A 16,050-nucleotide genomic window follows, 5' to 3' on the forward strand; every position below is an offset into this window, starting at 1 on the left:
AAAGGAAGTGTCCAACTTTACTTTGACAAGAATTACCTGCACATGATGGACTTCAAGATATAGGACACACCAATTTTGTAATTGTTTAAGATTTTTCTGTCACATTTTGACCACTAATTTAAGTTTGACCTTGCTGTTGGATTAAGACCTGGAAATGGAACATATTTAAGGGTCTGAATCAATCAATTCAGACTTTCATTTTGATATGTGACTCGCTTTGATTAAGTATATTCGAAATGCAGGCAAAAGTGACCCATATCATTTTATTTAAGCAAAGTATCCATTTTCACAGGTTAAGGACACATCCATTCAAATGTGAAATAGGTGACTGGACTCCATGTACCAATAGGAATAATAAAGGTGCGTTTTGACTCATCCCCAACAGGTGCATCAAGGCTGACAGGTCCGATTTTGTTTGGTAGAATTTTGCAGTTTGCAAGCTAGCATCCTTTATTGGTCATTCTGACCCACAAATCCTCTGCGCAGTTACATCACAAGCATCATGCTGTCTTAGATGAGGATGAACAAGCTAGAGATACATAGAACACACAGAACAGCTCGTTTTCCTTTACAGACCCTAACAGTTAAAGTTAAAGGTGCATTTTTATGACAAAACAGTGTTTCCCATTTGTGTCAATACTACTTGAAACAGTATGCACTTTGTAGGGGCGGCTGTAGTACATGATGTATAAAAAAAAAAGTTCACAATTTGAAACTTCACCCAGAAAGCTTTGGCAGTCTGTTAGGTAAATCATACTGCTCAGGTTAGCCTCTAAATGCATTGCTCATGTAGTGAGTGTTGTAGTGTGGTACAAACACAAAATGAAAAACTAAAACTAGAAGAGGCATTTGAGAATAGCTTTTCAGTAAGCTACTGGACTCAAATTTTGGACAAAGACTGGTGGACTGGATGAAAACATTACTTAACCAAAGCTGAACATCCCAAACTGTGAGCTGAAGAACGGGGTTTGTGTGCTGTTGGGTTAGCCACTGTGAAGCTCAAGCAACTTATACCCTCACTGACTAAGCATTAAAACCTTAGCACATATTTAGTCCGAGCATAACTGCAAGAGAAATCCAGGCCTTGAGCCTCTATCCGGAGCAGCCACCATCTGTGCATCATATGGCCCATATACATATGAAGCAGATGAACAGATGAAGAAGCAGGGTTTACAAAGCCTAGCCGCACTTTGAGACCACAAACCCTTCTTGTTTCACATCTGGAGAAAACAAAACAAGTGTAGACACGTTAGCATTGCCAATATGCCTATGGGTTGTAAATCATCAGTTTATGAATCAGAAACATGGAGGAGAGTTTCAGGCTGATCTTTGAGAGGGAGATTTTTTTTTTTTGTTTGTTTTTTTGGGAGCCAATGAAACATAGATTTGTCTCCCAAGTTTCAATCTGAAAGGCGCTCTTTCTTCCACTCAGGACAGGTAGGCAAGGGAAATGGAAGGGTTGTCACGAGTGATGTCATTTGACACCCGATACAGCGCAACGGTCAAGGGCGAAAGCAAACAGGGGTTGAGAGCTGAGCAGGACAAAGTTTCACAAAGTGGGTGAAGGGAGGCAGAGGAAGTGAAAATTGACAGAGCAAAGAAATACACCTTTTATCAGTGTGGGCTGAAAAGGTCAGCTTGAGTGCATCTGAAATTGGATTTGTGCACATATGAGACACTAAAACTTCATTTAAAGCGAATGATTAAGATGGGGAGTAACAGGATGTAAACAAGGAGGTAAATAAAACTAAATAATCAAGAAATTCTGTTCAGAAATAACAACAGCAAGAGACAGGATGAAGACGACCAGGGTTGAAAGCTTTAAATTATTTAATCTCAGTCTCTGCAGAAACTCTGTTTACTAACAACACAAACATGCTCATCATGTAAAATCATCAGATATATATTGCTACTTGCCAGAATATCAAGTGAATTATAAGCGTTCTTCAGCTGCCACTTACTTTGCTGAGTCATAAAAGAAGGTCACTATGAGTGCCGTTCACGTTGATCTGGACCTTTCACAGCAAGGCTTTGTGCACATCTTTGAAAAATGAATTTGTTATGGTTAAGACAGCATCCTGCATTTGCAGAAAGCTAAAGCTACATTTTTTTGGCAAAAGAGACTGAATGATATCTGAAGAGAGTTATAAAGCTTTTTTGTTTAACGTACATTGATTTTATTTCTGAGCTTTAGTAATCAAAGTAGGAGTTTAAGTGTTGTACTTGCCCTGGCGCCATTACAAGTCAGATTTGACCAAATACTTACTGACAGCATATATTTGAGTCTCTGGGTCTATCTGGGCTGCTGCACTGCATCCAAATGGTGGTTGCTTGGGGGAATCCATGTTTGCGGTCAGTATAACATAAGTAACTGAATCCTCTAATTGCATTTTCTGAGGATATGTTAATCAAGTAATTAGATTTTGGTGAAGATCAAGATCTGGGAGTTTGTGCTTTTTCCAGTGGCAATAGCAGAGGTCAAAACCAGCTCCAAATGTGAAATTTTTATTTCTGAGGTTTAGTAATCAAAGTAGGAATTTAAGTATTGCGTTTGCTTATATGTTTTGGCAAACAACAAACTGATGCACTGTCCAAGCACAAAATCCTCATCAGTATGTTCATCAACTCTGTAAAGAAATGGAAGACTTCTGTGACATCCAAAAATCACCACATATTTGTATTTAAGACATATTTGATAGGGGTGGAAAATTACATAAAGATATCAGCAACATGCTAACCAAAAATATTTTTGACATTTGTAGTTGTTCCCTTGAAATTTGATCCCCTAAAGTTTAATAAATATATTAGCATTTTACAGTAAATCCATATCCTAACAACTCAGCCAACCTTATTAACTTGTTTTTCCTTTGCTTTTATGTGACTCTTCACTAAAACATCTGTGAACTCTAAACTATTTTCTTTTTCTTGATTTATAAGTGTCAACATATAGGTGACAGCATTTTAAGTCTAGTGCCTTGTTTTTCAGCATAAAAAGCAAAGATATTAATTCATTCTTTTCCATAATCCTGATATTGTTAAATGGCCACTCCGCAGCGAGAGAGATAAGGTCTTCCTCAGTCGCTTTCAGGAGCATCGTTTCTATCTGGCAGATCTGGATGCGTGCCAGCACCCGCCCAGTGAAATCAGCATCGCAGTGCACGGAGCTGACAAGTGCGCCTCCCCCTCCAAACGCTGTTTGACATACCCATCGTTATAGGCTTCGCCTCTGGCAGTTTCTTTTTTAAAAGGAAAGCTCAAAGCCACAGATTATACATTCTGTTCACTATCCGTGCGGGTAAAATAAAATAACAGAGTGAGTGGAGGAATCAGCGCGCTCTGTGTTTTCTCAATTGGAGAAGAACGGCTTTACGCGTAAACGGTACGAGCTATCTGGATAATTTCATTCCTTTTTCTGAATTATTAGTGACTCCGAGCGGGTAAAGACAGCTCAAAGGGGAAGCAGAGTGACTGCCTTTGTGGATTGCTAGTATCGGACGACATTTGGACTTGAGCGCGCAAAGCACCTGTGGATGCAACAAACATCCCCCTGATGATTGGACTCCAACCTTCGACAAAGAAAGGATTCGTCGCAAGATTGAGTTGATAATCGTTTAATTCAAAAAGGCAGTGCATTTTAGAGGAGAAGCGTGCCATGCTGCTGAGAGTTTCCTTCCTGGTGGTTCCGCTGCTGAGCATAACCGGCTGCGGCTCGTCATACGTGCCGTGCGAGCCGTGCGACCAGAAGGCCCTGTCCATGTGTCCGCCAGTGCCAGTCGGCTGTCAGCTGGTGAAGGAGCCCGGCTGCGGCTGCTGCCTAACGTGCGCGCTCGAGGAGGGCCAGCCGTGCGGCGTGTACACCGGTCCGTGCACGCGCGGGCTCCGCTGCCTGCCCAAGAACGGCGAGGAGAAGCCACTGCACGCGCTCCTGCACGGCCGGGGGGTGTGCAAAAACGAGAAGTTGTACAAATTGCTGCATCCATCAAAAGGTAGGCCTGTGACGAGATGACTGATTCTAAGCACTATAATTAAACAGATCGCCAGCTTTAAGTGGAGCATTAATTAATTCCGTTAATCAAGTCATTTTTTTTATTATAGAGGAGCCTTCTTCCCCCTTATGATATTCCACAATCTGCAGCACCAATTTATAGTGCTGTATCGTTTCAGCAGTCATATCAGTGCTTATGTAATACTTGTGTCCACTCTGAAAGTGTTGCAGTTGCATTGCAGAAATTATGCTTCAACATCCAAAACAGCCCAGGTGCAAAAAGTGTTCTTCCTTCTTTGTCAATGCAGGAGTTTTAACGAAACCCACAAGTGACACACACACACACACACACACACAAACAGAGAGAGAGAGAGAGAGAGAGAGGGAGACAGACAGACAGTCAACTAGAGATGCAGAGAAAAAATGTGAGAAATCAAAATTCAGTCAGAAAACTTTACTCTCATATGCCTGCAAATGCACTTTTTAAAGCGGCAGGATTTAAGGAAAGAAATTAGTTTCAGCCATCCTCCCTGTGTCACTGGGAGCCAGCAAAACTGATGTAGGTCAACACACAGCAGTTCCTCTTTAATACGAGCTGACACCTGTCATTATCAAGGCACACGACTCAAAGACCTCTGTGTGCCTTGACCCCATGAACTCTTGTCAACAATTGGTGGGGATTGCTGATAAACCTGTCATCTTGGTTTTGAAAGGCCCCCTCATGGGTCTGCAAGTATAAATCAGTGTGTTTTCTTGTGAGGGGCCCATTGCCTCCAGGGCCTCCTCAGCCAACATAAAACAAGGGAGAAGATTACAGGTGGTGCTCGGCGAGGCTCCTTGTTGACTCCTTTGAATGGCAGTTGAGGGACAGAGCCACGGTGTCTGCTGGGGAGCACTGTGGGAAATGTTGGCTTGCATCCACTCATTGTCACTGTCTTCAAGGAGCAAAGTTGTACTTTGCTTCGTTCCCTTTCCTCTACAATTTCTTGTCTTTTTTGCTTTTTGTCTTTTGTTCTTTTGTAAATTCCCTTGCACGTCTTTACTTTTCTTTATCCACCACCTGTGCCATTTGTTTCCCACAACTGACCAACCTTTTTGTCTCTCTATTCTCTCCTACCACATAGCCTCTTTTCTTCTTTCCCCACCTGGCTACTGTTCCTTGTCATCTTTTCCACCCTGTTCTTCTCCTTCCCCATCTACCCATCCTGGATTCAACCTTTCCACTCTGCCTGGTGATACATTTTCCTGCAGATTGGAGTTTTAGTGTTAGTGCTTAGTCAGATTTCAAATATTCAAATTAAGTTTATTCCCTTTAGCTTGAAGCTTGGCATTTATAGTCAATTTCTGATCTTTTTTTTTTTTTAAATATAAAGAGTCCCTTTTTACATTTCAATTTTACATCCAGTGTGTTGTCCTCATCCATTCAGCCAAACTAAGTAACCTTCAGCAGCTGTACATCTGAGAAATTGAGACTACAAAAAAGATGTCCTGTTCATATCCCCCCTCCTCTTTTACTGCCTTTCCCACACTATTCCCTGCTCCCTCTCACCACTCTTTGTTAGTCCCACCCTAGTCTCTTCATCTGTCTCCCTTGTTCTTCTCCCTTTCCTCCCCTTGCTTCCCCCTCCATCTCAGTGGGAGGCCCAGGCAAATGATTCAGCAGAATGCAGGCTGAGTGTGGGTTGTCTGCCCCATCATCCAGCCTCTCCATTAACTCCCCGTCTCCTGCTGGGCGTTCTGTCAATGCATAAATTTAACAAAACCCATATGCATGCCTCTAAATACACGCCTCACGCAGAAATACATTTTATAAACACTTGAGAAGATCCACAAATTGAGCCAGAGAGTTGTGCGCATTCAAAATATAAATGAGGAGTTGTGTTCTTTTAAGACATCCCTATGTGTAAGGGAAGTATGATGTAGCATGTGTGCACTTTGAACAGTTTATCACATGTCAAAGGTCAGAAAACAGTGACTCAAACCTTAATAATAGGACAAAATAGGAATATTCAGTTGTCAGATTTGCAAGCACATGTTTTCTCATTGAATGAAGAAAAGACTCCTTGTCAGGAGCGTAAAAAGGGAAGAAGGAGGGGAATGAGTTTTTGTTTGCCAATTCCTGCAGGGAGTTTTCTGCCCAGGATCACTAACAGGAAAGGAGAGAGGAAGAAAGGGAAAAAAATGAAAGATGTGATCAGTCAGCACAGGTCAGATTAGACAAGCTTGAGGATTAGCAAGTGAAGACTTGATTGGACTTACACTGGCTGCTGATCTGCCTCAGCTTTCTGCAGAGGAAAGAAAAAAATGTGTCAGCAGGAAACTGGAGGGAATCTCTTGTTGCTGTTTTTTTCCACGAACCTGGCATTAAGGGTGACATCATCACTATCTTCATCATCATCATCATCACTGGGGTGGATGGGCTTGGTAGGGCTTTAAGCATCATTTGCAACAAGGCAATGACCTTGTTTCACCATGCAGTTAGCTTAGTAGCTTAGTGATAATGTCAGTGCAGAAGTGGAGGGGGTTTATACGCAGAGTTTGCAGTCTGCCAAAATGAAACAAACAAATGTGTGATACAGCAGTGGATATGGGCCAACTATGGCTTAGGACACATACAAGGCCAATACATATTTTAAGCTATAAATTTAATGAGATATCAGTTTAAAGTGCTTTTGGGAAAGAAACCTGCAGCCACTCACTGTGGCCTCAACGTAGTCACTGTGCTTGCATGAATAGCGGGTGGGGAAAAGGGAGAGGGGCGAGCACGGAGATTAGTGCAACTGTGTGTGACTCCTCAAAACTTAGCATAGAGCTGTATTTTTGCACAGATTAAAGATAAATGTACATTAGGGTTTCTGTGGGGGTTGGGACCCAAACTGGCTTGTGGCTGTTTCTAGTGGTTTGCCACATGACAAGGGTAATAGCATGTTTTCATGGGCTTGGGTGCCAGGGTGAGACTAAATATCTAATTTAGGTCACTTGCTATAAAGGTTTTAAAACCCCTGGTCTACATATACCCCAATTTACATTACCCCAGTTTGGAGCAGCCTAACTTGCCATAAATTTAGGCTATGTTGTCTCGCATGTCAATACATCCAATCTGAAACTGGCAAGTAGCCATTAAATAAGCTAAATAAGCATTTAGCTGGTGCAGTGAAATCGTCACATTGTGTTGTGACATTTCCAAATTCGACACTCCTGCCCCGTGCCCTTATGACACAAGCTTTACTTTTCAATTTTAGCCCCTCAAATACATGCAGTTCTAGGTGGAAGCCATCATAGTGCTCCTAATTTTGACCCTTCTTCAAACAGTCTCATGAAAGCAGCAGAAAAATACTGTTCGCACAGGACTAATGGACGTTAAGTTGTTTGTAGTAATTGACATCAGTGGTTATCTTAATCCTGCTGTCTGTAATTTGTAAAGTTCTGGTAAAAATGACCAACCATACTGCACATAAGACAGAAATATTAACCCTGTAAGAATCTAGCTTCAACTAATTGGAGTCAGACATTTTGAATACATTTATGTGCTTGCCTTTTATAGTTGTGCTTGAATTTTGTCATTCTCACGCTTGGAATAATTCATGCTTTAGTGAAATTAATTCTCATTCAGAAAGTGTCAAGGAGCTTTACACGAATGTGAAAGTTCATTTTAATTTGATTTTTGCAACAGTTAAAAAGAATTTGAGAGGAAAAATGAAGTCTTGTACCATTCATGTACAAGCATGGCACAGTACACTTTCCTCAGCAGTGCAAATGTGTTAAATGGCATTCTTCTATGCCATGCTCTTGGCAGTAGCAAAGCTCCAGGTCTGACGAAGAAGGCTTTCAAAATATTCCAAAAGTAGCATTGCAAATGTTTTATGAAGACCAAACCAGTTAGGCTTCAAACACACAATGCAAAAGACAATTGATGAGTGATCCCCTCTCTCGTTTGTGTCTTTGCCTCCCAAACAGAAGGACGATCCCGAGATGACACCCTGCTACTTGCTGCAGAGCCGGCACAAACCAAGGTGCCCTTGAATGGAGAACACATCAGCAGTTGGAAGGCCTATGCCATGAAGCAGGCCAAGGATCGCAAAAAGCAGTTGGCTAGAACGGGACCCACCAGCAACCTGGATTTCTCACCGCTTAGCCTCGATAAACTGGAGCCTGAATTTGTAAGTGATGCAGAAACAGACTCAGCTATAGTGGTAATTTTTTGCTTGTTCCATCAATTTTGTATTTGGTCTGAATGACCAGACATTTACTGAACTTTAATTGCATGCTTCAGGTTTTATTAGTGTTGCACACTTGAAAGAAAAAAGTTCAAACAAATCAACCAAGATGTCCGACAAGACCTCACGTGACAATATGGTGGGAACAGGGTGACATGCTAAATTTATATTATAATAAATGTTATATTATAATGCAATATTATAAATTATAACAGATATTCCTTTGACATCTTATGTACTTTTTGGGAACAATGATTCTATGGTGCACAAATACCCTTTATTGTATATGTCTCGTGTGTGCAGGGGCCCTGCAGGAGAAGACTAGATAATCTTATTCAGAGCATAAAGGACACTTCTCGGGTCTTGGCTCTCTCCCTGTACATCCCCAACTGTGACAAGAAGGGGTTCTTCAAGCGCAAACAGGTACATCCCTTTGTGACATTTACTCAACTAAAAAACGTGCTTTGTAACTTCTTTGCATTATGAAACTTTTCAATAAAGCAACAATTCTGCAAGAAGTCAATAAAAACAAGCCTCTCATCCCATTCTAACCACTCTTTACTCATAGTGTAAGCCATCTCGTGGTCGGAAAAGGGGGATCTGCTGGTGTGTTGACCGGTTTGGCGTCAAAATCCCCGGCATCAACTATGCTGGAGGAGACCTGCAGTGCAAAGACCTCGACCGCAGCAGCAACAGCAATGAATAAGAGTGAATTGCACTGAGCTTCTTAAAAATCTGCCAATGAAGCTAGCAGGCTTTATGACTGACAATCATGAAATCTTGAAACAAACACTTTTATATATGGTCAGGTGTGATGGACTATGTATTTTTTGTGTTTTTTAAAGGGAGCTGAAATGAAAAGTTTGCTTAAGTGACAATCTGCACATGTAGGTCTTAAGTCTGGGTCCCCAATTACTATATACTATGTTTTAGGTTAGCTAACACCTCTTTTTATCCCAGGTAATATTGTAACACATGTGTTGAGTCTATTACTAAATTTACTCCAGGAATTCTGAGACAAGACATACTGTAAATGTGGCTAAAAATCATATTTTTTCACACATTTGTGCTTTTGAGGGGTTTTATTCCTCCTTTACTGGTTCTTGTGTGACATTAGTAATTTTACATGGTAGCAAGATAAGACAATTGATTAAGTGGGCAAAAGAGAGAGGTCAAATCAACTGTAATTTCATTCATTAACTAGAGCCCATACATATAGGAAATTTGCATTTATTTATTTATTTATCAATCTCACTCTAATACTGCTTAAACATGAAGCTAGAGCCAGCTGGTTAGCTTCACTTAGACTGGAAACAAGAGCAAACAGCTAGCTTTGGTCTGTCCAAATGTAACAAAATCTGCCCATCAGTAACTGCAGATCTTGCTCAATAGCAAGTTACATGTTGTTCCTTTGATCTGTATAAAACAGATGTGCCACATTGTCATTTTCTGTAGTGTCTGCTGGCTGCCCAGAGGTAATAAAGACAAATTGAAATTCTGATCTCAAGAAAATTCAGTGAAATTCATTTCAGTCAGCTGTAAATCTTTATCCTCACAATGCTCTTAGCTGTAACTGTAGCTCATTATTTGCCCACTCCTAGCAGAGGTTTCTATACTTCTGTTTCTCAAATGTGATGTTCACTGGTGAAGCAGGTTGCATTTTTTGGCAATCAAGCCCTTTTAAAGTGATATTTGGCTTTGGCACCTTAACCTGTGAGTTGTCTCATGGTTGGATTCATGTACTAATCGTACAGATTTTTAGAATTTCTGTCCAATTCAGATGACACCTTAGCTCTGAAACAAGCTTGTTGTACTGTAATAGGTTTGACTGCTTTTGAAAATGTCTTTTTCAAGTCCAGACAACTACATCCACTGTTTGTAAATGTGTGTACAGAGTCTGTGTGCATGCTCCTGAGTGTGTTTGTGTGTGTGTGTGTGTGTGTGTGTGTGTGTGTGTGTGTGTGTGTGTGTGTGTGCATGCGTTTGTGTTTGTGTTTGTGTGTGCGTGTTCGCCACGCCTTTGTAGTTCTCAACTTTGAAAATAACAATCAAAAAAACTCTAGTTTAAATTTTCACTAGTCCAGTATACTCAAGCTACTGTCTGACAAAACGTGAGTTTTTTCCCCGTCGCAGCTCGCACACAAATCGTATGCAAAAGCCCCCCTACGCTGGTATTTTTCCATGTAAAGGGTCTCCACTGCTAAGCACACAGGCAAATCCATTGGCTGACAGCAACTTTCTCTCAGGGTTCATCAGCTCCTTCATCCTGTAAGAGCAAGGTTGCTGAGTTTTTATGTAAATTCAAGTGCCTTCTGCCCCTCACTGGTTTGAATTTTGATTTGCATGTGGCTCCATTGCTGTTGAATGAGGGAGCACATAAGAGGGAAAACAATTTTAGGTGTGGATGTGGTTTTCAGTTTTGGGCCAGCTGCTTACAAGGACTGTCATGATCTTCCAGTCAAGTGCTGCTAAACATGTGAGGATAGAAGATAGCATTTTTTTCTGTAATTCAAAGCTTGCTTAAAATCATGTTTGGTTTATTTTTATTGATGTTGCTTTTGTTTGCTGTTATAATCTTGATGTTCAGTTAATGACGGATATAATCTTTGACACTCCTAATGTTTCCTCATGTTATCACGATAATCGGAGAATGCTGACGCTGGCATATCAGCACGTTATTCCGAAGTACACACCCCTCTCATGCAGTTGTTTCAAGCACACAATATAGTGCCACTTGGAACACCAAATCTCAACTTTTAAAACAAGATTAATGTGAACATCATAGTGAAATACTTTTGAGGCATGTAATTGACGTACTCGTCATTTAAAAAGGAAAAACAATATTTAAATAAAGTTCTTGTACTCACAAAAGTTGCCTGCCTGTACTTTTTTCTGAACTGTTTGTTCTGAGTGACAACATGTTGAATCAGTTACTGTGTTTTGCTGCTATCTCTGTGATCCTGACTCATGATTCTTTATGCAGGTGATTTTCATCGGTTGTGCCACCTATAGTGGACAGAATGGACTCGTGATAAATTATGGATGTCACAACCATTGTCTTCTTCATTCTTTATACCTGCATTAATTAATTTTTGTCTCTTTTTTGCCCATGTTGCCTCAGGCTTCTACTCCTCACCATCCCATCAACATGCAGTACTTAAAGCCAGGTTCTCCTGTCTATTGTTACCAGATTGTTGCACCACTAAGGTCTCATAGTTTGTTGCTCAATTCTATGTCTCTGCTAGGGTTGTCAAGGTTAACCGGTTTTACAATAACCACGATTATAAATAGATATTCGTCACATTTTTCACAACCACGATTATCCGTAGAAAAGCCTCGCGAGAGGTGCAATGCCAGAAGCGTGAGCTGCGCTGAGTGGAGAGAGAGTGGCTCCTTGGCCTGTGCGCACGCTCCTGTCTAATCGGCATCACTGAATTCACTCACCGCTAAATTGAGAATGGCTGACGGGGATGCTCCTCCGGACTTGCATCCTCCCAAAAAGCGACTCAAATCAGCAGTATGGGATCACTTTGGGTATCCAAAAGATGCTAAAGGTGAGGTTTTCGTGGATGGGCACCCCACGTGCAAAGCCTGTCGTCGCAAAGTTGCAGCAAAAGGCGCGAATACAACCAACATGATACAGCATCTTCGTGACAATCATCCATCGCTGTATGTCCAAGTCAAGGTAAAATCATCATTTCCCAATAAAAAAGTAACGCAAACACCCCGTTAGTGCCAACCAGTGCAGCGCTTGTAACAACTTTTTCCACAAGTTTCAAAAATAAGGGGGGGGGGGCAATGACGTAGGCCTAATGCACGTGTGTAGGCAACACTACAGCAGTGATCCCCAACCACCGGTCTGCGTCCCGTACCGGGTCGCACAGAAAGAAAAAATCATTTCTGGGTTTCCGGCCCGCCGCGCGCGCGCGCGCGCGCACACACACACACACAGAGAATTATATCATCAGTTATGACAGATTCTTTACTCGAAGTGTCCCTAATATTGTGGCCGCTGTGCGCAATGAGGTTGCCAAGATGGGACTGTCCGCCGCACGCGCGGTAACTGTCGGTTCCGAAGTCAGCGGTCCGGCGTCCGGGCCGCCCCGAGGACCCCCCGCGCCCCGAGTTTCCTCCCGGAGCCAAAACAACCGGCGGGTCGGGAGCTCCGGTTACCTCCTGCGCTCCCGTTCCCCGCCCGTCGCAGCCGGGCGGCTTTCTTGCGTCCGCAGGCGAGGGGAAGGCGGCGGGCCGCGGCGGGTGGGGAATGGGAGCGCAGGAGGGAACCGGAGCTCCCGAACCGCCGGTTGTTTTGGCTCCGGAAGCCCGTGCCCTCCTCCGAAGATGCTGTCGGCCCGGTCCCCTCAGCAGGGAGTGTGGTCCGGGAAGCCCCGCTGCCCGCTGACAGTGGTAGTGGAGGAGACAGTAACCTCCAGGACTGTCTGTCTGCCTGGACCTCCTGTCAGACTCTAGAGTTTTCCCTGGGAAATGATCCGGGTGTTTTGATTAATTGTTGTAAAATTTGTGGTGAATTGTTTATATAAACGTTTTAGTAAAAATAAATAAGACTCCCATTTATCCTTTTTTCTGTAGTTATATTGTCTAAAATTGTGGAGGATATTTAAAGCTTAAAATGAAGTGTTTTTAGAATCTTTAAATGTATTCTTTTTATGTCTTTTTGTTTTGTTTGATTTACAAAGTAAACACTACGTTATCAACCATACATTAAATTGCAACATTCCATAATACATAAAAGTCTCAAAGAGGCACTTCACTAGAACTTACTAGAATTTACTCACTTTTGTTTTAATGATGGCAGCTAAAGAAGCCTTTAAGTTCCTCAAGTTAATGACTGTTTTGTAATGCAATTTGCACTTTTATTTACTACAAAGACGTGTTGGAACAATTTATTTTATTTTATAAGAACAGTAAATGTTTAAAAGTTTAAGTATTATTAAAGAGTTTATTTAAATACAAACACTGAGTTTTTTTCTTTCATAATGTCGATAATCGTGAATAATCGTAAAATTGCAATATTTCCTTCCACAATAATCGTGGCTCAAAAAATTGAAATCGTGACAACCCTAGTCTCTGCCATCAAGAAACGAAGGTGTGGGTATCAGTTTGTGTTTTGCCCTGTTGTACATATGCAAAAGCACCTTTAAGTCACTGTAATTGTGCCTTTTGGAAAACAAAGTTGAAGGTGAACTAGATTCAGGAAGTCCTTTTGCAGTGCTGATGTGGAGAAACACTGAGATTTTGATTAGTGTTGTTAAAGTCTGTAGCATGTAGCATTATTACATGTAACATCAAGTAATTTTACTGCCCAAAATACTGCCAGCGCTAACCTTACAACCAGGACTGTTGACATGTTTATCCATCTGACAATTTCAAACCCTGCACACTGTTTAACAAAAATACATAAACATATTTATGATGTTTCTGTGCTCAACCGTTCTGCCTGATGCTCTACAACCAAAAAGATTGTTTCTGCAAGTTAGACAGTGTGAGGGAGTCTTTGTACTCATGTCTCTTTTGTCTTCCATGCTGACGCATTAATATACAGTTATTCTTCCGTTATGCTGTGGTTGTGCCACCTATAGCCGACAGATACAGGAGAAACAATCTACACATACAGTCATGGAAAAAAATTATTAGACTACCCTTGCTTTCTTCACTGTTCATTTTAATGCCTGGTACAACTGAATGTACATTTGTTGGGACAAATATAATGATAACAACAAAAATAGCTCGTAAGAGTTTTATTTAAGAGCTCGTATGTAGCCATTTTCCATGGTTTTCTTGATGACCAAAATCACTAAAGTTCTTACATCAATAGCTATGGCATTGTACTTCCAAAAATAGTGCTTTTAGGCATTCCATGTTTTATTTTCTGATTGTTTTAGTCACGTAATACAAACAGGAGTTAGTACTTGATTGCATAACCATTGTTTTTGATGATTGCAGCCATGTGTCTTGGCATGCTCCCCACCAGTTTCTGACATTATTCTGTTGTCACAGCAGCCCATTCCTGTTGCAAAAAAAAAAAAAAAAAAAAAAAAAAAATTTGCTTTGTTTTTGGGCTTGTGGTTCTCCATTTTGCATTCGATAATTTTCCAAAGGTTTTCAATTGGATTTAGATCCGATGATTGAGCAGGCCAAGGCATGGTTCCAGTGTTCTGGTTCTCCATCCAGGGTTTCACTAACCTTGCCGTGTGGCAGCAGGCATTGTCTTGTTGGAAAATCCAGTCACTGGAGGCAGGAAAGAGTTTTCCAGCTGATGGAAGAAGACTGTTTTCAAGATTGGCCTTGTACATGACCTGGTTCACTCGCCCTTCGCACAATTGCATTTGCCCTGTTCCACCCATACTGAAACAACCCCAGATCATCAGTGGTCCACCCCCATGTTTTACTGTAGAGGGAAGACAGTCTGGTTTGTAGGCTTCTCCAGGCTTCCTCCTAACCAGTAAGTTGGCTGGAGTGGGCATCAACTGAAAATTGGATTCCTCACTGAAGAGAACCACAGCCCAATCATCAACAGTCCAGTCCTTGTGATCCACAGCACAGAGTAACTGGGCCTTCTTCTGCCTTTTGTTGGTGAAAGGCTTCTTCTGTGCCCTGTGGACTTCAGACCAGCTTCAGGAAGTCAGTTTCCAAGTCACATTTGTCAACAGTGCCCTCATTTTTAAGGTCCTGATGGTCTGATGACAACTTCTGACACAAGAACGGATGAGTGCACGGTCATCTTGTGGTGTAGAAAGACGTTTCCTACTACCACCAGCTAGCAATTTGATAGTGCTATGTTTGGCTTGATTTTTCTTGGTGTAATGAATGGCTGTCTTAGAGGTCTCCGGTTTTTTCGCTGCCTGTCTCTCACTCATGCCAATTTCCAGTAGTGCCAAGATGGCTGCCTTTGTGGCTTCACATAATTCTTTGGTTTTAGGCATTATGTCAGAGCTGACAACTTCTGAGTTGTGCTACGGCTTGAATGTAAGCAGGAAACCACTCTAGGCCGTTGCATGTGCAGTGCTGCTTATAACATGAAATGGCCTCTTAAATACCCTAGGAATACAATTAAGCTTAAGCATGTCAAATAGGACATTAAGTATTATGTAATCAGCTGCATTTTTTGTCATGGTCATTCTATTGTTCAGGTAATATACCTTTAGTGGTACCAGCCATTAAAATGAACAAGAAATTGAAGAAAACAAGGGTGGTCTAATATTTTTTCCATAACTGTATGACTCCCTTCTCTGATATGCTATTGTTGATTTGTATCACACTTGAACTGGGAATCATGATTTATTTTTTTGTTTTTGGTCAGGCCTCAAATTGGCTTTAGGTTTTGGGTTATATCACTGCTTGCTGGTATGGCATACTCTTTACAGAGGTTCATTGTAATTTTTGATTTTCCATGTAGACAAAGATTTTATTTCATTTTACTGAGACCATAGGAGGAAGAACCACATAAAAAACACCCAAGCACATGTGGACTAAACTTGAATGTGCTTGCAAATATTCTGAGACTAGCGGGGGAGGAGCAAGATCAGCTGACTGTCAAAGGTCAGAAACTTGCATGGAGAAAGCAGAATAATTTGATACGATGCAAAATTGTTCAGCAAAAAATGCAGGACAATGCATGCCAGATAGATTTCTGTCTGACTTGATCCAAACATTTTGTGACATCATGATGACGAAGGCAGTGATAATATCGTGCAGATCCAGGCTGCTGCAATTTTCAGCGCAACAATTGACTTTTAACAGAAATTTTTGATTTTAGTTGAGTTGCAGAGATTTTACTAGATTATTATTAGACCTTACTGTGAACAGAACACACATTACATAGTTGAT

The 16,050-nt window shown here is 41.4% G+C and overlaps 1 protein-coding gene across 1 annotated transcript; it reads left to right on the top strand.

The window, feature by feature from the left end:
- The first annotated feature begins 3,186 nt into the window (after nt 1-3,186).
- LOC111574289 (insulin-like growth factor-binding protein 5) lies at nt 3,187-11,073 on the top strand. Its single transcript, XM_023278805.3, has 4 exons — nt 3,187-3,986; nt 7,943-8,145; nt 8,506-8,625; nt 8,771-11,073. Exons 1-4 carry the CDS (start codon nt 3,653-3,655, stop codon nt 8,906-8,908), a joined length of 795 nt encoding a protein of 264 aa, XP_023134573.1. The 5' UTR covers nt 3,187-3,652; the 3' UTR covers nt 8,909-11,073.
- The last annotated feature ends 4,977 nt before the right edge of the window (nt 11,074-16,050 follow it).

The sequence above is a fragment of the Amphiprion ocellaris genome, chromosome 24 (assembly GCF_022539595.1).
Source record: "Amphiprion ocellaris isolate individual 3 ecotype Okinawa chromosome 24, ASM2253959v1, whole genome shotgun sequence".
Taxonomy (NCBI): domain Eukaryota; kingdom Metazoa; phylum Chordata; class Actinopteri; family Pomacentridae; genus Amphiprion; species Amphiprion ocellaris.